This window comes from Salvelinus alpinus, chromosome 35, assembly GCF_045679555.1.
Source record: "Salvelinus alpinus chromosome 35, SLU_Salpinus.1, whole genome shotgun sequence".
Lineage (NCBI taxonomy): Eukaryota > Metazoa > Chordata > Actinopteri > Salmoniformes > Salmonidae > Salvelinus > Salvelinus alpinus.
The window spans coordinates 10,408,521-10,432,048 of record NC_092120.1 but is presented as its reverse complement, the minus strand read 5'-3'; the positions used below and the strand labels follow the sequence as shown (position 1 = coordinate 10,432,048).

The 23,528-nt window shown below is 43.6% G+C and overlaps 1 protein-coding gene across 3 annotated transcripts in view; it reads right to left on the bottom strand.

Moving 5' to 3' along the window:
• LOC139564661 (rho guanine nucleotide exchange factor 2-like) overlaps positions 1-23,528 on the bottom strand; it is a 54,878-nt gene that overhangs the window by 4,869 nt on the left and 26,481 nt on the right. For all 3 annotated transcript variants that reach the window (XM_071384377.1, XM_071384378.1, XM_071384379.1), the window contains 11 exons: positions 9,233-9,395; positions 4,200-4,267; positions 4,006-4,069; positions 3,676-3,808; positions 3,324-3,577; positions 2,795-3,045; positions 2,443-2,568; positions 1,174-1,291; positions 697-942; positions 463-539; positions 81-253 (listed from right to left, as the gene is read on the bottom strand). In XM_071384377.1, coding sequence (XP_071240478.1) covers positions 81-253; positions 463-539; positions 697-942; positions 1,174-1,291; positions 2,443-2,568; positions 2,795-3,045; positions 3,324-3,577; positions 3,676-3,808; positions 4,006-4,069; positions 4,200-4,267; positions 9,233-9,395 — 1,673 coding nt within the window. The remainder of the gene's footprint in view (positions 1-80; positions 254-462; positions 540-696; positions 943-1,173; positions 1,292-2,442; positions 2,569-2,794; positions 3,046-3,323; positions 3,578-3,675; positions 3,809-4,005; positions 4,070-4,199; positions 4,268-9,232; positions 9,396-23,528) is intronic.

Here is a 23,528-nt window from a genome sequence, read left to right as displayed (position 1 = left end):
GATAATAGAGAATTCTCCAAATTGAAATCGGCAGTGGTCTGATTGAGTTGAGTAGGTTTGTGAATATTACAGTAACTGACCTGCTGACTGTCTGCTGTATGAGTCTCATCCAGTTGTTCCTGTCATCTCGTGAGGCGCCATGCAGCTCGTACATCTCTGGGGGGGTGGAGTCACTGATCAGGAACATCCCTCGCTCCTGATTAGCAATGTCCCTCACGATCAGGTTCTTCAGAGACAACACTGCAGGCTTGTCCTAAGAGAGAGAGATAGATATAAAGAGACAGAAAGGGGGGAGAGGTTAGCTCTGTGATATAACACTTAGACTAAATAAAGTTAGATGTGTGCAAAGGCAAAGACAGACGCAATGGAGGACCTGCTGAACAAAAGTCAGAAAGCAGAAGAGATGAGTAGAGAGGAGAGGAGGATGAGTCAGATGAGTGGAAAGGAGAGGGGCAGACTTACTATGCAGGGGAAGAAATACTTCTGGTCTTTCTCCTGCATGAACACCAGGATGTCTGTCATCAGCAGGACCTGCACGTCTACATAGACATACAGAGTGGAACATTGTTAAAGATACATAGAGTGTGCACCCTCGTTTCTCTACACGTATTCTGTAAAGACACAAACAATCAAACCCCCTTTATCTCTCTTCCTCTACCTCTTTCTCTCTCAGATACACACACACTCCCTCCATACCTTTGAGTCTGGATCCTTGCGTCTTCCACAGAAGCGTTCCCTCGTGGAGGAGCGTCCTGCGGAGCAGCTCCCCTCCCCTGAACACCCCTCCCCTGACCTCCGCCTGGGCCCGGGGGTCCAATCTGGCCCTTATCTCCTGGAGCCTCTGGGTCCGCTCCAGCTCTGCCACCTGCTGGTCCACAGAGCTCAACAAGTCCCGGATCAGAGACAGGGACAGGGCTAGGGACTGGGCCTCCTCTTCACTGCCTGTTGGGGGTGATGGGGGGGGGGTGATGATGAGGAGTGTCTTGAGGTCAGTTGTATTCAAAAGCATTTCAGTTGTGTATGGTTATTCTACTGCTGTGATTGTAGTGATTATTCAGTTCTAGTATTTTTTTTGTCTTCTCCCTGAGCTATAGTGGCTGTTCTGTGTTCAGCTTTTATGCTGTGTGAGTAGACTCACTAAGCTTCTATAGCTGTTCTGGGGTCAGGTCTTACCCTTGGTGTTGTCCAGGATGCGCTGGATGAGGACAGGGTATTTGGTGATGCGTTGAGTCACCAGCAGGATGCACTCCTGGATGCCATGGCGACGCAGCAGGGGCCCTCGGCTTACCCTCTGATTATGGGATGGATGAGATTTAATACCACTTATTATATATTAACCAATAAGGTCCGAGGAGGTGTGGTATATGGCCAATATACCACGGCTAAGGACTGTTTATATGCACAACACGAAGTGCCTGGACACAGCCCTTAGCCGTGGCATATTGGCCATATATCACAAACCCCCGAGGTGCCTTATTGCTATTATAAACTGGTTACCAACAGTAATTACAGTAAAAATATTTTTTTTGTCATACCCGTGGTATACCGGCTGTCAGCCAATCAGCATTCAGGGCTCAAACCACCCAGTTTATAATGGCCAATTTAGCATGGCAAGAGTTGTTGTTATGCTCAACGCGAAACGAAGTGCCTGAATACAGCCCTTAGCCGTGGTATATTGGCCATATACTACACACCCCCAAGGTGCCTTATTGATATAATAATCTTCAAATGGACATTAAACAAGTATTTGTGCGCCATACTCTTGTTTTATAATATACTATAATTACCACTTCGGCATTAAATGTAATAACACAACTAATTTGAATGTGTAAAGTAAAAGAGAGGTATAGATCCATCTATAGGGGCTGAAGCCCAGGAGAAATCCCATTTTAGAGAATGCCAAGAACGTGCAAAGCTGTCAAAGGGAAAGAGTGGCTACTTTGAAGAATCTCAAATATAAAATATATTTTGATTTGTTTAACACTTTTTTGGTTACTATATGATTCCATATGTGTTATTTCATAGTTTTGATCTCTTCACTATTATACTAAAATGTAGAAAATATATATATATTTTTTAAATAAGCAAAACCCTAGAATGAGTAGGTGTGTCCAAACTTTTGACTGGCACTGTAAATGGCAGTAAATATATGTTAATTCATGGGCATTCCATAGGAGCATGATTGGACCACAAAGTTAGGACACTTATGAAGGTTTTGAGGCTAGAACACATCCTTGTGACTAGTGTTCGTTAGGTAATAAAGCAGAAATAACTTGTTCATGACTCTTTATTGAACAGAACATCTACAATGTGATAGTTGTTTCTTCCATTCAGTGTTATCTGTTCAGCACTCCTCCTAGCTAAGACATGTGAGACACCCCTCAACTGGCACCTTCTGACACGGATTGCTGAGCTCACTCACTCACTCACTCACTCTCTTACCCGTATGAAGTGCTGAAACCTCTTGTCTCTGGCCAGCAGTTCCTTGTACAGTTTCACAGCTTTGGGGTGGCGGCTGCAGAACTCAGCATAGGCTTTCCTCATCTCATCTGCACACTGACCTGAGAACTGAACACACACAATGGGTATCAACTCAGTCAGTGTGTCTGTGCATGTGTGTATGATATGTTATGATTCTGCATATGTTCGTTGGGTGTTTAGTATGAATGCATTCTAATGTTAATGGATGGGAAAGTTGGTACATGCGTCTCGGGTTCTGTGTGTGTGATTGTGGATGTGTGTGTGTGGGTGTTTGTCCTAACGTCTGAGTGTGTGTGCCCAGTGCGTTTCCTACCTGTTCAGTCAGTATATCCCCCAGTTGGTTGATAGTAAAGTTGGTACTGGTCCCGGGGGCCAGGCTGTGTGTGCGTCGTGTCATAAGCTGGGAAAGGAAGTGCGTGTGTAGCGCCATCAGCTGCTCCAGACAGGGGAAGACAGCGTGCGCCACGCCCGGCTCCAGCAGCACCTCGTCCAGCATGCCCTGCCGGAACACCCCCTCCATGATCCGCAGGGTCCTCACGTGGTGGAACTCTGTCTGGATCAGCTCTGAGAGAGGCACGGAGGGGAGAACAGACAGAGTTATGGACATACAGTACCTTTACATAACACACACACACAGAGACAGAGAGAAGAAAGGGATAGAGAGAGAGAAAGAGATGGGAATAGAAAGGAATATAGCGAGAGAGAGAGGAGAGAGAGCGTGAGAGAGCGTGAGAGAGAGAGAGAGAGATAGAGAGAGAGAGAGAGAGAGAGAGAGCGAGATAGATAGAGAGAGGAGAGAGAGAGAAAGCGAGAGAAAGAGTGAGGAAGAGAGGTGTTCTCACCATAGATGACGTCTTGTCTCTTGATGACGTCTTTGCGGTGCGTCTGCAGGTAGGAGGGGTCTACGGCCCGGCTCCATGAGTCAGCCTCAAAGTCCTTCCCCTCCCTCTCCAGCTCCTCCAACATGGCAGCATAGTACACCTCCCCCTCGTCGTTGAGGGACTCCATGGACATGGCTCTGTTTCTGAAGTTCAGGGAGTCTGTGGACTGAGACAGGATCCTCCGCAGCCCCAACGGTGAGTCGTCATTCAGATTCCTGGGAACACATGTTACACAACGTTTCAAACCACTTCATATCAGTTCCCTACTCGCATAGGTAAACCAACTGATGACTCCACACAGCAGCCTGCTCACCCTGCGAGGTTTTGTGTGGAGACACTCTTGGAGAGGGAGAGGCCAGAGCGGACACGGCGGGAGCCCAGCAGGGACTGACGGAGACTGTCGGACGGATAGATGGCTGAGCTGGGCCGCTCTTTCATCATAGGGGCTGGAGAAAGAGAGAGACAAGGGGTTCAATTGAACTTTTCCTGTCCAAAAGGATTTAAATCCATATGATGATACTGCAGTGGCATAGACCAGCCAACAGGTGGCAGCACCACTATATTCACATGCAGACAGGAGGCATTAATTGCGAAAGAAGGAGAGGAAATAGGATAGAAGTTGTTGAGGAAAAGAGATACTAACTTTTGGTCCTCAGAGCTACGTTCTGCAGCGTGGAGCTGTTCCTCACCAGGGCTAGCTTCTGTTGCTGCAAAACACACAGAGAAAACACGTTCAGACCAATGTCTCATCCAACAGTCAACTTCTCAAAGAATAAAGGCCCAACTTTGCTTTTCATACATAAAAAACATTCCTTTCCCCTCTCTCCCCTCTCTTACCTTTTGTTTCATCTTGGCACAGTTGGCCAGTGTGTCTCGACAGCGGTTGTGGATGGTGACATTGCAGGCTGCAACACAGAAACACAAAGATCAATTTCCCTGACACTCCACAATATCTGCATATGCACTGTTGATAAGAATGGTAACTAACTTCATGAAATCACAAGACTATTTTTGAGGCCCTTGTCATTACGGTTAAGATGCGTTGCTTACAGAGTGATACACATGACTGGTGAAAGGTTATGAAAGGTGCCAACTCTTTCTGTTCCAGATAGGGTTATCAATGACACATTGTACATTTGATACTGGCACTAATTTCATGTGACAAATAACCCTTGAAACCTATGCTTTCCGACACCATGTAAAATGTTACCACTATTATTAAAATCTCTCCTATGTTTCAAAACACCCCTTCTCCCCTCCTCTCTTCCCTCAGCTTTACTCTCTCTTCATTGTTAGAGGGGCTCCACTTCCTGGTACATGTTTTCTTGACAGGAAGCTCTCCTGGAATGGCGCTGGGAGGTTGAAGGGATGTCTGAGGCAGGTTATCGGTGTGTAAGTGTGTGTGTGTTCTGAGTCCTGGGAGTGTTGTTGCGTCAATATGAAACGGCCTAGAAGTGTTTATGAGAGTTCTTGCACACTATACAGGGTTGTCTTTGTTCTAAGAGCAGCCCAAGGCTAGACACACACACACACACACACACACACACACACACACACACACACACACACACACACACACACACACACACACACACACACACACACACACACACACACACACACACACACACACACACACACACACACACACACAACACACAACACACAACACAGAGAGAAAACAGAATCTCCCTTACAAAACTCTACATATTCCTTTACTTTAGTCTTTCCAATGTCTCTGCCCAGATTCCACATTTGCTACCAAAGCAGGCTAACTACAGCAAAAACACTTGTCAGAAGTATGCTTTGCTTTGGTGGGGTGCAGTTCCTTGTTGCCGTTCCTATTTTCAACCAATAGTTTCCACACACATGAGAGGGAACACAGGGCTAAAAATACACTCTTTTCAGGGTGTGTTCTCCATAAAAGCCAACATTTTACAGAGCATGGACTCAGCTAACACGCTTTCTACTTAAACCTCAGAATGAGAGGCACACTGTGACTCATTCATCACTCAAACTCTCACAACACATGCTGACCCTTACACACACACACACACACACACACACACACACACACACACACACACACACACACACACACACACACACACACACACACACACACACACACACACACACACACACACACACACACACTACAAACGATTTAAACATACTCAAAGCCCCTCACACATCACAGAAGGACAAACACATCCAGTAGATGTTGTCCCCGATGCTAAAACAAACAGACTAGGCCCCTTGCTCACTAAACCAACATGCCAGTGTTGGACCAACACTGTTGGTGCTGAAACGATGGCTGCCTTCTCCAAGGCTCGTACAGACATTTGGAAAGTACTGTTAGACCCTTCCCCTAAAGCTCAACATCGCTGCAATGCTCGGAAACTAGACTGGTGACTGGAGAAATGCTTTGGGGTTTCAAATACTGCCTAGAATCCCCACTTCCATATGAGACTATATAATTTACAGCTCACTTGTCGTTAGCTAATTATCATATTTATGTGTATGATAATACAAATTGAGGCTGTTGTGAGGGCAAAAGGGCGGGGAATTCAATATTTGGAAGGTTCTTAATGTTTTGTACACAGTGTATATCCCCACTATTGTAGTCTGTGTGTGAGTGTAATCTAGGGCCCTCAGATTACGTCAAAATGAGCCAAACAACAATGGCCTGTTCGTCTTAATCTGAGTCTTTATCTGTGTCTGAGGAGGTAATCTCACATGTACAGACACAGAGCTATGCAGAGGCTACACACATTAAGTTCCACCCTGCTGGACACCCAGGGACTCTATTTGTCAGTTATCTGTTCATGCAGAGAACAATAAGAGGTGAGACAGGAAATAAACACGAGTCCAAATGTTGATGAAAACAAATACAAAATGTCTTTCTCTGCAGTAATGGAATAAAGGGTCCCTGAAATGAATTTGAAATAAATAATAAGAAATAAAAAGATACCTGTGGACTTCATTCAAATTCAAGCCAAACATTGATGTACAACAAGAATGCGTACTTAATTGATTGAATACATAGACAACATTGTAAAAGCATTGACGAGAAATCATCCCTGGTGACTCCAAACCGGAAACATCCACTCAGACATGAAATCAATGGATTCTCCCAAAACAGGCGGTGCTACCTACTCTACACACACACACACACACACACACTCCCCCGCACCCAGCCTAAACATATGTCTCCCCTGTTCCAATTCACAGGGGACCTCAGATAGCAATCCCGATGTAGGACAATGTTATGACCCCGTATTAAAACATCTCTGGGTCTCTGAGGCAATATGGCTCCATATCAGACCACTGTGTTAAACGGGAGTGGGATAACTGTTACCCTCAGCTCATCCATCATTATTACTGTTAGGGACCACTAATGTCTGTGGACGCAGAGAGGAAGAGGGATTGGGACTGTGTCTGTGTGTTCGTGCAGACCTGCCTGCCTATGTGTGTTTGTCTATGTGTGTGCGTGCAAGTGTGTGTGTACGTGTGTGTTAACACACGTCAGTGTGGCAGATTGCTTGTTAATCTCCCACACTCCAACTGCCAGATGCACTATTTCCAGATTACAGTCGGGGAGTGAGGTAGCAGCTGTGTATTGGGGCAAGAGGGGGAGAGAGGGGGAGAGAGGGGGGGCTGTTTCAGATCCACCAAACAAAGAGAAAAGCCCCTCTCTCAAGAGACAGTTGGCTTCATCATAGACCTACTGTATAATCTCCTGAACCTGCATTCTGTACTGTAGTTACACTATAGCTACTTTGTCATTCTCCATCTCTATATTGGGTCGTACAGGTCTATTTGTGTTGCATCTGATTATAACATATTAGCAAACTGAGATGACATTGACACGATAACACAGGAATTAATAAAAGGTAAAAACTGTGAAAAATATTAGTTCAGTTTCACATCAACCTCCAAGACAAACTGACTATGACTGACCCAAGGCATGCTGCCTAAACCAATTTAAATTCTTATCTAATCTAAATCAAATAGACTCTCGACTGAAAATATCTTAACTGGCTCAGAATTTGAATATATGAACAGAGAAGCCAACAATGATATTCCCAACCTGAAATAGCCTCACAGCTGGCTCACACCTCAGTCCTCTCTCCTACTTAGGCATCCTCTCTCTTTCTCTCCATCTCTCCAGTGTAATTTGCAATGATAATGAAATCATGCCCCCTTCAGCCCAGTACGCACAAATACACACCCAGACCTGACCCTCTGAATATAATTATGCCCCCAACCCAAATCAATAGCCTATGATCACTGTTCTATCTAAACTACAGCTGTTGTACCCCCCACTGCAATCTCTGTGCCCACCATCTCTCTCATTCTCAAGTACCGGAACTCTCTCTCTCTCTCACCCCCCCCCACCTCTTCGGCAGCAGACATGTGTAATCACACCCCATGCCAAGAGCCTTCCCTCTCCCACCCCCATGCCCCTCTGTACCCCCTCCCTCCCTCTGTGCTCCCCTTCTCTGTCTGTCTGTCTCTCTCTCTTCTCTCTTTCTCTTTGAACCTGGTCTTCAGAGCCGTAGGGGTCAAGGTAATGAGGTCGAAGATGGAGCCACTATTTCTTCAACTTGAAGGACAATAAAACTTCATCCATACATCAATATTCAATCAAAATAGGTAATAGGGCTTGATAAGAAGACAAAAAGCATCCCTCTTTCCCTTTAGGAATGTACGTTTGGATTGATTTAATGATAAATACAAATGTCAACCGACTATGACTGTCAATTGAATTGTCTTTGCTGTGGGGGCAGTGTAGTGTTATTGCATGGTATAACGCTCGTTTCAAAATGGGGTAAGCAAAACAAAAATACAACTCACAGTATGGACTTCCTCTTTCTATCTCAGGCAAACTCCTCTCTGTCTGTTAGTGTCATCATGCATCATCTATACAGCTTTGTCTTCTACTCTGTATTTCTGGCTCACTTGTTTGTTAACTAATATCTCTCTCTCCCCCTCTGTCTCTCTTGACCTGAAAACTGATGGCCCCTGAGGAGTCTTTTCACTCAATATGTTCTCCTCTACCTCCACCTCTTCCTTGTACCCGTCTTTCCCCCTCTTTCTGCTCTCTTTATCTGTCCACCCTTCTCTCTGGATCTTCCTCTATTTGTTTGCCCCGTTTGCCCTGGAGTCTGCCTTCTCCCACTCCACCCTCTCTCCCTCTTTCTTTCTCTCTTTCTCCCCCAGCTGTTCCTCCAGGCCAGTGGAGAGAGGGGCAGACCGTCTGATCTGTGCTCCCCACACACTAACACTATTGTCTGGGCCGGGCAGGGGAAGGGAGAGGGTTCTCCTAGAAGTCAACAGCTGATTGATTCTCAAAGGGAGGGAGGGAAGGAAGGGGAGAACGAAGGGAAGCAAAGAAAAATACTCTCTCTGTTTCCTTCCCTCTTTTTCTCAGTTATTTCCTTCTTTAGATCCATCTCTTTGGCTCATATGTCTCTTCTACCTTTATCTTTATTGACCCACACGTCCTACCCCATCTCTCTCTCTCTACACATATTGTTTGAATCTTCTTTTTCTAGCCCCAATCTCTCTCTCCTGCTGTTCTTTTGTTCACCCTTTCTCTTCCCAAGAAGAAAGAGAGACAGTCACACTAGACAGTCACTAACCTCTCACACTCACACACACACACACACACACACACACGAAGGTCATCTTCCTAACAGTCCAATATGACAACCCTGGGGCAAGATGTCTGTTGGTCCACTGATCTGGTGATGCATCAATATATCAATACCCCGATAATGTTGTCGCTAATAACATTAGGCTTTTGTCTGGGCCCTGTGAATGTATGTACTGCCTACAATAGTGTGTGTGTGTGTGGTACTCACTGGGGCAGCTGAGGGCCTCTTTAGCGGTGATGCTCTTGTTGCAGGCGGAACAGAGGGTGGTGGCAGACACGGTGAGGGAAGTGAAGAGGTGGCCGTTGCTGTAGCGCGCCTCCCGCTCCCGCGCCTCCTTCTCCCTCTCCTTCATCCGCTCCTTCTCTTTGTTCTGTAACCAAAGACACAAATCAGCGCCAACCGATGCAATCTGTGTGGATATTAACTGTTAAAAAAAGGCACTCTCGCTCATCTCACACTGTCAACCGTTCTGGATATTCCACAGCTGTGAGATGCTTGTCTGGTGCTCAGGTCTCCTCATACTGTATATGCAGCATGCACTTTGTTTCATAGAGTAAGTTTCACTAGATGAGGACAGCTGGTGCATGAGGAATTGTAAATGTGGTGTTTTCAGGAATAGTCTCCGTCTCCCTCCCACTCAGAGAGATTGACAGCCTAAGGACTGTCTTTAATCTCATTGTTACACTACAGGGCTCTCCATGCTGCCTCAGCATAACTCAAGTGCATTCAGTGTGAGAGTGTATTCAGTGTGAGAGTGTATTCAGTGTGAGAGTGTATTCAGTGTGAGAGTGTATTCAGTGTGCGTGTGTATTCAGTGTGAGAGTGTATTCAGTGTGAGAGTGTATTCAGTGTGAGAGTGTATTCAGTGTGCGTGTGTATTCAGTGTGAGAGTGTATTCAGTGTGAGAGTGTATTCAGTGTGAGAGTGTATTCAGTGTGAGAGTGTATTCAGTGTGCGTGTGTATTCAGTGTGAGAGTGTATTCAGTGTGAGAGTGTATTCAGTGTGCGTGTGTATTCAGTGTGAGAGTGTATTCAGTGTGAGAGTGTATTCAGTGTGCGTGTGTATGTAAGCAATTGCGCCTGCATGTGTCCTTGTGCATCTAAGAATGTGTGTGTGTGTGTGCACTACACTAATTAGTGTAGGTGCATGTGCGTGCATTTGCAATTGTGTAGGTGTGACTAAAATGTGAATGTTCCGGTGTTACATCGCCTCTGTAACATCCAGCTGTTCCTAACATGGTGCCTTATTTTATACCACGCATTTTAATTCCAGCCTGTCTGTCTGTGTGTGTCCAGACCAGATCACCAGTCTATGCTGCTGGCTGTGACTCTGGCCGTGCTGCTAAGTAAGCAGAATGGTCAGGTACCAAACAGCTTCTCACAGCCGGTGGCCTTTTAGTCACAAACTAATCTCCTGATGTTGTGAACACAGACAAAGTAGTCAATCTTCAGTGGCTTTGTCACTCTCTGTTTTCCTAAATGCTCTCAGCTAATTATCAACTCAACAACACGTGGTGTTACGATGAGATTGTGTATCCACTGCAGCTATAGTATATGACTTCCAGGTGCTTCCAGTAGGTTCTCAGTAAGCACTTTAGGCAATTATTTATGTTCAAGAGGATAACTCTGCCATCAAATTTGTTTTGGAAATTGCTCAAAATGGTATTCCATGTCATATAATCCTTGTGCATCACCATAACTGCTAATGCTACCAAAACAAACAGAACAAAAGCTGTTTTCAAATACCCAACAGGTCTATTATCTGAAAGGATGCTGGTTGTACTGTATTTTCTAAAATATTGAGATGACATGATCAACAAAGCACTTTGCCAGAGTTTGTAGTAGTACGATAGTAGTAACAGTAGTACTACACTCTTAGAAAAATGTGCTATCTATAACCTAAAAGGGTTGTATGCCTGTCCCCATAGGAGAACCCTTTGAAACCCTTTTTGGTTTGAGGTAGAATCCTTTTGGTTCGAGGTAGAACCCTAATGGGTTCTATGTGGAACCCTTTCCACATAGAGGGTTCTACATGGAACCCAAAAGGGTTATAACTGAAGAAACCTTTTGGAACCCTTTTCTCTAAGAGTGTAGACTTCAGACCCTTGACGTACACATAAGGAAAGCTAACCCGGTTGGTTTATCATGATGGGCAGCAGAGGGGTTAAACTCACCGGAACGTGCCACACAACTAAAACGTTATCAGAAAGAGGAAGAGAAATAACTAAAAGAGGGATTTGTCAGTGGTTCCTTTGAGAACCTAAACAAAAGGCCTGGGGGCCCCATTGTGAGGAACTCATTCAGGACATGTCCTCCATGGCACCATCTCAGGGGTATGTAAAACACACCCAAAGGAAAGAAAGCAGAGAGGTATGGAGGGATGGATGGAGTGAAAGAAGAAGGGAGGGGAGTTCAAACCCATCCATTTACATTAGCTAATTAAAAAGGCGACCCGCCAAGATTTTGATCTGAGGTGAAAATGGCGGAAAGAGACTCAAGGGTAAGGACATATAGGACACACTGACACATGCAACATGCTGGTGTGATGACTAGCTACAGTTGTGACGCTGTAATGATGGTGGAATGAGGTGAGATGGGCAGGGAGACAGCTTAGGTCCAGGACACTGGGTCCACTTACAGACCCTCATGTCTAAACACACTAACCCACATTTACATTCACTCCATTTTGAAGAGGAAGGAAACAGGTGCACAACTTGGCACTGTGCACCAAGCCAATGCTTGGTAAATCTTTCTAAGCTTCTCGGGAAGAATTAATCCATAGAGTTTAACTGCATCCATGTAGCGTCCATCGCCTAGCAACTCCTGTACAGTATGTCTGAGACGGGCTGGCTTTAATGGCGGTAGGATGAGCACTGCAGCAGTATGCTCTAATCCACTCTGTCCCCCGCAGAGCAGAGGTAGGTTAATAGACTGTTACCAAACGGGCTCCCTCGCTATTATTAATGTACAGTCAGCTCCATCAGTCAAGACCACCGTATTAAGACCTTTTTCTATAGAACTGACTCTTACGCTAGATATCTGGCACACTGACCGAATTTCTCTGAATTTCCCCCTCCCCCTATCCATCGCTCTCACACACTCGCACCATCTCTCTCCCTCTCCCTCTCCCTCTCTCGATTCCTCTCTTCTTGTCTCTCTCTATCCTACCCTCCTTATCACGCTCCTCTATAGTGGATTGACAGACTGGATTAGAATCATCTGACTCATGGCGGATAGGGGATGGTGTGAAAGACGAGAAAGATAGTGAGCGATAGGAAGAGCGAGCGAGAGAGAGAGAGAGAGAGAGAAGAGTGAGTGAGTGAGTGAGTGAGTGAGTGAGTGAGTGAGTGAGTGAGTGAGAGAGAGAGAGAGAGAGAGAGAGAGAGAGAGAGAGAGAGAGAGAGAGAGAGAGAGAGAGAGAGAGAGAGAGAGAGAGAGAGAGAGAGAGAGAGTGAGTGAGTGAGTGAGTGAGTGAGTGAGTGAGTGAGATTGCTAAGAGCATTTAACTGACTGAAAGAATGCCACATTGCAGTTTTTGAAAAGCGGCGCTGCTGGTAAATTGTTACCAAATGGGTGTAATGACTTTTTAATGAAAAGAGGGTGGGGCAGTGGGGAGGATGAGAGAAGCTGCTGTTATAGACCAGGGATTAGAAGATACTATTAAGGGGTGGATTAGGCAACAGACTTAACCTCTGCCCAAGCCTTCCAGATATCGAACCTTACTCCACTGAGGAATTTACACTGTTTGGTGGATGAGCAGAGGACAAAGCCTTCTTGCTCTTTCTCTATTTTGTCTCTCTCTCCCTCTACTCAATTCAAATGTCTTTATTGCAAGACAATAGACATCACAAGGAAAAGGCTAGGAAGTAAGACTGGGAAAGTAGGTACTATGAAGAAATTAAGAGTTTATTTCCAAAACGCTATATCCGCAAATGTTTTCATCAGAAATGATTGCTTCTGGGTACCGTCATGTGTGTGTAAAATATTACTGTTCTCAGATTTTTCATTCATAGATTTTAGATGTGTATGAAAATGATTTTAGCTGGAATGTTCATATCCTGTATATTTGACTGTGATACGTGGTTGTCTCACCTAGCTATCTTAAAATAGCTAAGTGACTTGCCTAGTTAAATAAAGGTTAAATAAAAACATTTAAATAAATGAATGCACTTAAGAGCACCTGCTAAATGAATAAAATGTCGATGGTGAATGTTCTACAGACAGATCTCATATACAGTGGCAAGAAAAAGTATGTGAACCCTTTGGAATTACCTGGACTTCTGCATAAATGGTCATCAAATTTGATCTGATCTTCATCTAAGTCACAACAATAGACAAACACAGTCTGCTTAAACTAATAACACACAAACAATTATACGTTTTCATGTCTTTATTGAACACACCGTGTAAACATTCACAGTGCAGGGTGGGAAAAGTATGTGAACCCTTGGATTTAATAACTGGTTGACCCTCCTTTGGCAGCAATAACCTCAACCAAACGTTTTCTGTAGTTGCGGATCAGACCTGCACAATGGTCAGGAGGAATTTTGGACCGTTCCTATTTACAAAACTGTTTCAGTTCAGCAATATTCTTGGGACATCTGGTGTGAACCACTCTCTTGAGGTCATGCCACAGCATTTCAATCAGGTTGAGGTCAGGACTCTGACTGGGCCACTCCAGAAGGCATATTTTCTTTTGTTGAAGCCATTATGTTGTTGATTTACTTCTGTGTTTTGGGTCGTTGTCCTGTTGCATCACCAAACTTCTGTTGAGCTTCAATTGGCGGACAGATAGCCTTACATTCTCATGCAAAATGTCTTGATAAACTTGGGAATTCCTTTTTTCGTCGATGATAGCAAGCTGTCCAGGCCCTGAGGCAGCAAAGCAGCCCCAAACCATGATGCTCCCTTCCCCATACTTTACAGTTGGGATGAGGTTTTGATGTTGGTGTGCTGTGCCTTTTTTCTCCACACATAGTGTTGTGTGTTCCTTCCAAACAACTCAACTGTAGTTTCATCTGTCCACAGAATATTTTGCCAGTAGCACTGTGGAACATCCAGGTGCACTTTTGCAAACTTCAGATGTGCAGCAATGTTTTTTTTTAACAGCAGTGGCTTCTTTCGTGATGTCCTCCCATGAACACCATTCTTCTTTAGTGTTTTACGTATCGTAGACTCGTCAGCAGAGATGTTAGCATGTTTCAGAGATTTCTGTAAGTCTTTAGCTGACACTCTAGGATTCCTCTTAACCTCATTGAGCATTCTGCGCTTTGCTCTTGCAGTCATCTTTGCAGGACGGCCACTCCTAGGGAGAGTAGCAACAGTGCTGAACTTTCTCCATTTATCGACAATGTCTTACCGTGGACTGACGAACATTAACGCTTTTAGAGATACTTTTGTAACCCTTTCCAGCTTTATGCAAGTCAAGAATTCTTCATCTTAGGTCTTCTGAGATCTCTTTTGTTTGAGGCATGGTTCAGCAATGCTTCTTGTGAATAGCAAACTCAAATTTTGTGAGTGTTTTTTAAAGGGCAGGGCAGCTTTAACCAACATCTTCAATCTCGTCTCATTGATTGGACTCCATGTTAGCTGACTCCTGACTCCAATGAGCTTTTGGAGAAGTCATTAGCCTAGGGGTTCACATTCTTTTCCCAACCTACACGGTGAATGTTTAAATGACGTATTCAATATAGACAAAAAAATACAATAATTTGTGTGTTATTAGTTTAAGCAAACTGTGTTTGTCTGCTGTGATTTAGATGAAGATGAAATCTAATTTTATGACCAATTTATGTAGAAATCCAGATAATTCCAAAGGGTTCACATACTTTTTCTTGACACTGTAACTGTACTGGGGAGAAAAATTCATATTTCTTTTTTTATATTGATGCCACAAATGCATCGTTTGTACAGTTCTTTTAACCTAGCAGTGGTACTTATTTCTCTGAGAGTGAGGTGGATTGTAGCATTTTGCAAAAAAAAGTACCATTATTTGTCTCTCTGAAATGAAACAATCAAGTGATAGATTTTAAACAAATATATGTCTATCATTGAACAACACCATACCATGAACATAGACTGAAAAAATCACTCCAATCTCTTCCATCATTTCTTTACAACAATAAAAGATAATTTACCAACATTTCTGAAAAAGGATATACACTGAGTGTACAATTCATTAGGAACACCTTCTTAATATTGAGCTGATCCCCCTTTTGCCCTCATAACTGCCTCAAGTTGGGACATGAACTCAAGGTGTCGAAAGCGTTCCACAGGGATGCTGGCCCATGTTGACTCCAATTCTTCCCACAGTTGTGTCACGTTGACTGGATGTCCTTTGGGTGGTGGACCATTCTTGATAAACACAGGAAACTGTTAAGCATGAAAAACCTAGTAGCGTTGCAGTTCTTGACACACTCAAACTGGTGCGCCAGGCACTTAAATATTTTGTCTTGCCCATTCACCCTCTGAATGGCACACATACACAATCCATGTCTCAATTATTTCAAGGCTTAAAAATACTTCTTTAACCGCTTTCCTCCCCTTCATCTACATGGATTCAAGTGGATTTGACATCAATGTGACATCAATAAGGGGTTATAGCTTTCACCTGGTCAGTCTGTGTCATAGAAAGAGCAGGTGTTCTTAATGTTTTGTACACTCAATGTATAGTGTATAGTCCCTCTCCCCTCCTCCTCTCTTATAGGATTCCCCTGTATCAGATATCTGTCCTTGGCTGACCCTCAGACTATCAGGATGCCAGAGGAGAGCTAATGGTAAAAATCTGTAGTCGACTTGTTTATTAAACTGCCTCTCCCGTGCTCCTGGCCAGTCTGAGAGGAGACCACATCACAGTGTGTTGAGTTAATCAACCTAAAGAGGCCTCTAGGGTCCATGACCCTACCACCGTAAGACCCCTCCCACCACAAGACCCTGAGATAACACCCTATCTGGCTGTACAAGCTTTAAAGGATCAACTTCTCAGTGATGATCAGATGAAGGGCTAGGGATTCAGTCAAACATGTACTATGGAATTACGTAAAACCCCACACTGGGAGAAATATCTCTTTTGAACTTTGTACACTGAAAAAAAGGCTATCACCACCAAACAGGATGTTGAACCAAGATTACATCATAATACCTGTATTTTTACATCCATGTTTCAATCTAAAATGAGATACTTTACACACGTGCGTCAGGTGCGTCTACAGAGAATGAGTATCCTGCACAAGGCCATAAAAGCAGTATACAAATCTCACCTGGGGATTATGAACCAGTATCCCCTCAGGTCACAAGCCTCTACCCTAACCACCAGTATGCCATTTAACAGTATCCCAGTCTGAACTCTGACCCCAGACAGATAAGACACAGAGAAAAAAGAGCTGTTAACATGCTGCTGTGGTGAACAACACAAACAACCAGCAGGTCAATAAACCTGCTATAGGGGAGTGATCAGAAAAATTTATGATGAGGGCAACGTCCTTTGTTATTTTGGATGGGGGAGTCTATCGTAGCCTTTGTCTCTCAGTGGTCGAAGAGCACCTTTGGCCAAATTCAGCCAGCCAGTGTGTAGCATGGCTAATCCTTTGTTTCGTAAATTCATATTAGACTGGCACTGGTGTCTATATAAGGTGGCATGTATTACTTTTTTTAGATGGAAGGAAGTGACCTAATTGGTTTACTGTAAGCAATGAAGCTTGGGTATGCTGCTGGGATCTGGCTTTATTGATGCTAATGGTTAACCAAGAGGTTGGCATGACCAATAATCTAGCCAAATAGATACAGATACACAGTGGTAGGCAGTTAACATGGAGTTCTGTGTGTATGCAAAGACATATACTGAGCAAAAATATAAAAATGCAACATACAACAATTTCAAAGATTTTAATGGGTTACAGTTCATAGAAGGAAATCTGTCAATTGCAACAATTCACTAGGCCCCAGTTTATGGATTTCACATGACTGGGCAGGGGCACAGCCATGGGTGGGCCTTGGAGGGCATAGGCCCACCCACTGGGGAGCCAGGCCCAGCCCATCAGAATGAGTTTTCCCCCACAAAAGGGCTTTACTACAGACAAAAATGTTTTTTTGTGCGTTTGGAACATATCTGGGATCTTTCATTTCAGCTCATGAAACATGGGACCAACACTTTACATGTTGTGTTTATATTTTTGTTCAGTATAAAATAAATAGAATGGACATTACTATTTAATAAAGCAATTGTCAAAATGTTTTTATGCCACATGTCCATTTCTGACGAGTCAGTTTCTAAGCGTCAACCAGTTTTCCTGCAGCAACAATAACACTTCATATTTATCATAACACTTCTACAAAGCCTAGCATGCCCTTTACTGGGCTGCCATGACAGATGAGGTCAAAGGAGTTTCAGATGAGATGGACAGAGAGCCATATATATTCTTCCCTTTCTATTTCTATGAACGGTGCTATCTGAAAGCGACAAGACTCAGGAAGTCTCTGTTCCCTTTCAGACTGTGATATTGGCATCTGTTGTTTTCATGGGACTGAACACATGTGCAGATGCCTGAGAATGTGAATGTGCTCACATTTGGTCCCTCTATTAAAAGTTTCTATGAAGACATGTCATTCACTCTCCTTCCTGGAACCAAACAGCCTCAGAAACTCAGACACAAAACTAAACAGGAAAGGGAGAAACAAAACTCACATTGTGTCGAAAAACATAGTTTGGAAATGGGTTTGTATACACAGTCCAGACATTTTTGTAAGAAGCTGTTTTTGTCTCAGTAATCTGTTTTCTGCCAAAATGTCCATGCTAGTGCTTCAGTGTTGACATCACCCACAGGAAGTTCATTATACTGACTTCCTGTTTCATGGATAAGGCAGTGGAGCCAGATGAGAGCATGCCAAACAATTTTGTTCAGTCTGACTGACTTAGCAAACATTTTAGCCATTTTTTCTGTCATATAGCTGGATATGTAGTGAATGTAGGTTAAGTAAAGAACAGTGACAACCCACTGGGCAAAAAAATGGTTGAATCAACATTGCTTCCATGTCATTTTAACACCAAGATTCAATGTAATGACGTTTAATCAACGTGGGAAACTGATTGGATTTGGAAAAAGTAATCAACGTACGGGAATGTCGGCTTTTTCCACCCAACTTTCAACCTAAATATTTCACTTTTGAATTCAAGTTAGTTGACAACTCAACCAAATGTAAATCAAAACTAGACATTGAAATGACGTCTGTGCCCAGTGGGAAGTTCTGATCAACCAGGAATTTGAACCATAGGCCTTCTACTAACTATATGACTGGTAACTATAGCATGGATGCTCTAAACATACATGTTTATTAACTTATAACAAATAAAAGGTTCAATAAAACAATGTTTAAAAATGCAATAAGACTATAAATACATTCATCATGTAGCTCATAACACGGATTCAATGCTAAAATAAATGATATTTCTTTTTTTCTTTTTTATGTGAAGGCCCACTATTGCTCTCCCTTAAGTAACTCATTATCCACAGATTGTAGTCATAAGTTATTACAGCCAGACAATAACAAGCTTGGCTGATCCTTGTTCCGGTTGACTGAATAGCTTTGGCTGTGTCCTCTCCTCTGTTTATGTGTCATGTATTCTTTTTGCCGACACACTTTCAACCCAGGGTATAGAGAGAGCATACAATCTGACAGTGAGAAGCGTTAAACTGTGTAACGTCAGCTCACTGAAGCGAGATCAGCGCAGTCTAATCTGAGGGGTGAATAAGTGGTCAACTAACCTCAGAATGACATCAACTAATGATCAACTAACTAATGATGAGACAGAAAGTCATTAGTGCACAAAAGATTCCCAGAATACAACACTAGAATGACCTGCATACAGAAACTTAAGTTAAATCTGAAAACAAATGTAAACGTGACACTATTGATATAGTTTGAAATTTACGGGGACATATGCCAGTGGTCCCCAATGAGATTATGTTCCTCAAATTAATTATGTAAACGATCAAAAACCATTGTGCAGTCGGCCTCTATTTGAGTTCATCAAACTAAACCAAGGTGTGTCAGGCAGGAAGGGCTGTCCTTGCGACATCACAGGAAAGTCCCCTTGGACTGCCATAACAGAGTTAGTGGTAGTCAGCATGTGGACATACACTGACTGGGAGAACAAAGCCCTTTTGCCTTTGCTTGCTACACAATCGGTCTGCGGCAGCCCAGGATCTCCTTCAAGTTAACCCTGTGTCGTGCGTGAAGAGCGGAGGCTTAATGGCAGTCCCTCTGTTCTAGGAGATGAGGAGGAGGGGTCTTATTATGGGAGAGTGTGCTTGCTACTGTCCCCTGTAGCAGAAAGAGAGAGGCTGAGAGAGACGAGCCCTGGTTAATGGGCCATAAACAATGTGCTTGTCTGTTGTCTTTCTCATTTCAAATGACATCAGCAGCATAGAGTGACAAAAATGATATCTAATGGTTAATTAAATATCCTCAGAACGACCTTTGTGAACAAGCACAGCCACCAGTCGCCATAGCACGTATGAGTGACAGTAAAAAGAGTGATGGAATAGCTACACTACGAAGTGTCGCAGCTTGATGAGATCATCAATAGCAACATGGAGAGTCTCTGCCTAAACCCAACAAAAAGGAGTAAAGTTATAAAGGTATTCACTGTCTAGACAAAAAGTAATCCTCCATCTCCTCTTAGGACATCTAACAGAGAGAGTGAGTAAGAGGGAGAGAGAGAATGAAACAGGGATACCTAGGAAAGAGGGAGGCTTGGAGGGGAAGACCCACGAGAGCAGGAGGCTGAAACGAGTGAAGGAGAAAAAGAGAGACCTAAGTGAGAAATAAATGGGCCTGGGATGAAGGGGGAGGGAAAAGAAAAAGCAGACAGATGGAGAAATGGATACAGGGGGAAGAGAGAGAGCCCCAGAGAGAGGTAGAGAGATAGAGAGCGTGATGTGGCGAGGAAACAAAAGAGGAGAAGAGAATACCTGACACAGCGAGAGAGCCGAGCAGGTAACTGGATTTCAGCGTGTATTGATGGAGGAACAAAGAAAGAGAGACCAGACAAAGAACACAAAGAGAGATGGAGAAACTGGAGACACTGGGGAAGAGAACTGCTGGATGTGTTTAGAACTCTATCCTAAGGGTTACTAAATGTATCGGAAAAATACATTGAGTGTGTGGATCCATAGTTCTCATCTTAGTGTGTATGTGTGTGCATTCAGTACGTGCATGCATATGTGTGTGTGTTTGTGTGGCAGCAAAGGGGAGGCATGGATATAGTATCTTTGTGCTGTATGTGTGTGGTAGCAGAGGAAGGTGGTCATTATAATAGTGTGAACGTGTCCATCCTTTGCATGTTCCTGTAGGTGAGGAGACTACAGACGTAGGATCTTAATTTGAGCCAGTTTGCTACACCAGGAAAATAATCCTGCATGAACAGGAAATGTGGATTATAATTAATGGAAATATTTTGTTAGATATATATTTCGTCAGGGCTTATCAAGCCTTTTTAAACCTTGAATAACCTACACGTTTGCAATTAAAATTCGCAGCAACAAAAGAGTGATCAAATAAAGATCCTACATCTGTATCAGAGACAGATGGCATCCATCATGAGGCTTAGTACACTATGACCTTGATGATGTGAGGCGAGCCCACACACCCACACAGTTATGTGGGAAAACAAATGTCTGCCCCCTAGTTAGCACCTGACTGTCCCAAGGGCACATTAATTAATAACAAGGACAGCTACACACCCACACACACACACCCCCCCACACACACACAGGTGTAGGATCATAATTTGATCACCCTGTTGCAGGAGAACTTTACTGCAATGCACAACATTTAACACTTTAAATGTATTTGAGGATTAAAAGGCTTCTGAAGTTTGTAATTTCCACTTAGAAATCTCAGACTTGATTTTCCCTTTGCGAAAAACATATCAACCCCTACAAAAATGTCCATTCATCATATCTACATAATAACTCACATTTCCTGTTGTTGTAGGATTATTTTCCTGCTGTACCAAACTGGCTCAAATTAAGATCCTACATCTGTACGCACACATATTATACACACACACAAACTGACTTATGGAACAATTCCTTACAAAAGGTACGGCACTCATAAACAGTAGAGAGAGAGTTGTTGCACAGTAGGAGTCCACATACTAGTGTTTTATGGTTACAACTATTTCCCCTAGGCCTTATTTCTACCACTACAACATAAAATAACAGAGGCATCTTCATCTGGGGAAATCTGTTTTTCATAATCAATAAACATATTTAATCCTTAAAAAATGTTGCTAACTATCAACTAAATCAAATCAAATTTTATTAGTCACATGCGCCAAATACAAGAGGTGTAGACCTTAGAGTGAAATGCTTACTTACGAGCCCCTAACCGACAGTGCAGTTAAAAAAAATATGGATAAGAATAAGAAATAAAAGTAACAAGTAATTAAAGAGCAGCAGTAAAATACAGAGTACAGAGTCAATGTGTGTGGGCACCGGTTAGGTAATATGGTAATATGTACATGTACTGTAGGTAGAGTTATTAAAGTGACTATGCATAGATGATAACAACAGAGAGTAGCAGCGGTGTAAAAGAGGGGGGATGCAAATAGTCTGGGTAGTCATTTGATTAGCAGTTCAGGAGTCTTATGGCTTGTGGGTAGAAGCTGTTTAGAAGCCTCTTGGACCTAGACTTGGTGCTCCGGTACCGCTTGCCGTGCGGTAGCAGAGAGAACAGTCTATGACTAGGGTGGCTGGAGTCTGACAATTTTTAGGCCTTTCCTCTGACACCGCCTGGTATAGAGGTCCTGGATGGCAGGAAGCTTGGCCGTTCGCAATACCCTCTGTAGTGCCTTCTGGTCGGAGGCAGAGCAGTTGCCATACCAGGCAGTGATGCAACCAGTCAAGATGCTCTCGATGGTGCAGCTTTAGAACCTTTTGAGGATCTGAGGACCCATGACAAATCTTTCCAGTCTCCTGAGGGGGAATAGGTTTTGTCATGCCCTCTTCACGACTGTCTTGGTGTGCTTGGACAATGATAGTTTGTTGGTGATGTGGACACCAAGGAACTTGAAGCTCTCAACCTGCTCCACTGCAGCCCCATCGATGAGGGGCGTGCTCGGTCCTCTTTTTCCTGTAGCCCACAATCATCTCCTTTGTCTTGATCACATTGAGGGAGAGTTTGTTGTCCTGGCACCACACGGCCAGGTCTATGACCTCCTCCCTATAGGCTGTCTCGTCGTTGTCGGTGACCGCAGGACAAAACATAAAATGGAATGCTCTTGGTCTTTGTTAGCCTACTAAACAGAGGTATCTGGGTATTTAGGGTTACTACTGTTTTCACTGAAGTATATTCCAGTTTACTGCACCGCTTCAATTCAAAATGATGATCCCTGAAAGAAGAGTGCCTTTTTGTCCGTCTGTGATGAGGACGGAGGAGAGAGGAGACCGAGCTCAGATGGTAGGCCAGGTCTTTTCAGCTCCAGCTGTGATAACTATCTATGCCCAGACAGTCATTTCAGCATGGTCAGAGAGAGCCATCACAGGCTATGTGCTAATATTAATTTATTAGCGATCGGGGGAAAAAATCTATGCAGTTACATATTGCAATATACATTTTGGACAACATTATATCAATATTTGACTCCAGCCCTAATTTATAGTCTCATTTTGTGTATTTTTCACTGATAGGTACAACTAGATAGGGTTTCACTAGTAATCCTTCTATTCAGATCAGTGCTGATGAAAGCCAGGATAATGTGATGAAGCTACAGTATTTCAGTCTGTTGGGTAATTACTGTAGCAGACTCAACCCAGTAGCAGCCACTCAGGGGGAATGTGAGGGGGGAACTGGGGCTATTGACTGGTCATCAGGTTCACACAGGGTGTTGTTTGTTTTAAGAAGCTCTCTGATGAGTTCACTTCCTGTGACTCTGGCTTTAGTTAGTTTGGGTTCCACCCCTGACCCCCACTCAGCCACCTCTAGTGGGGGTTTCACAACTGCAATGCTAAGACTCCAAAGAAAACACCTGTAATAGAATGCTAGCTATTGCAACACCCAAACCTCCTATACAAAGTACTTTACCTACAGACTACTAAGCGCCCCTCCACCAATCCTTATTTCTCCTAAATGTTTTCTTTCCTCCCACTCTTTTGTAACTACTCGCTAGCCTGACAACTGAAGTCTTCCCCTGCTCTATGACCGCCGAGAAGAAACGTTAGCGGGAAACGTTGTCTCTAATCCTCCTTCTCTCCTGCTCTCTCACTTTCTCTCCTCCCTCCACATGTGATCGGTCCATTCCCCTGCCAGTCTAGTCAACAGCTGTGAGGTGAACCCATGGTCCTTTACCAGGCTGACTGGAAGAGGGGACAGGTGAGGTGCTTTGTCAGCATCAGTCACACACTAGCCTGTAACCGGATCCTTGCTGTCCCTAGAGCTCTGAAAGCACACCAGTTATTATATTTTAAATATATTTTTGGTTTAAAGAGTACATAATGACATC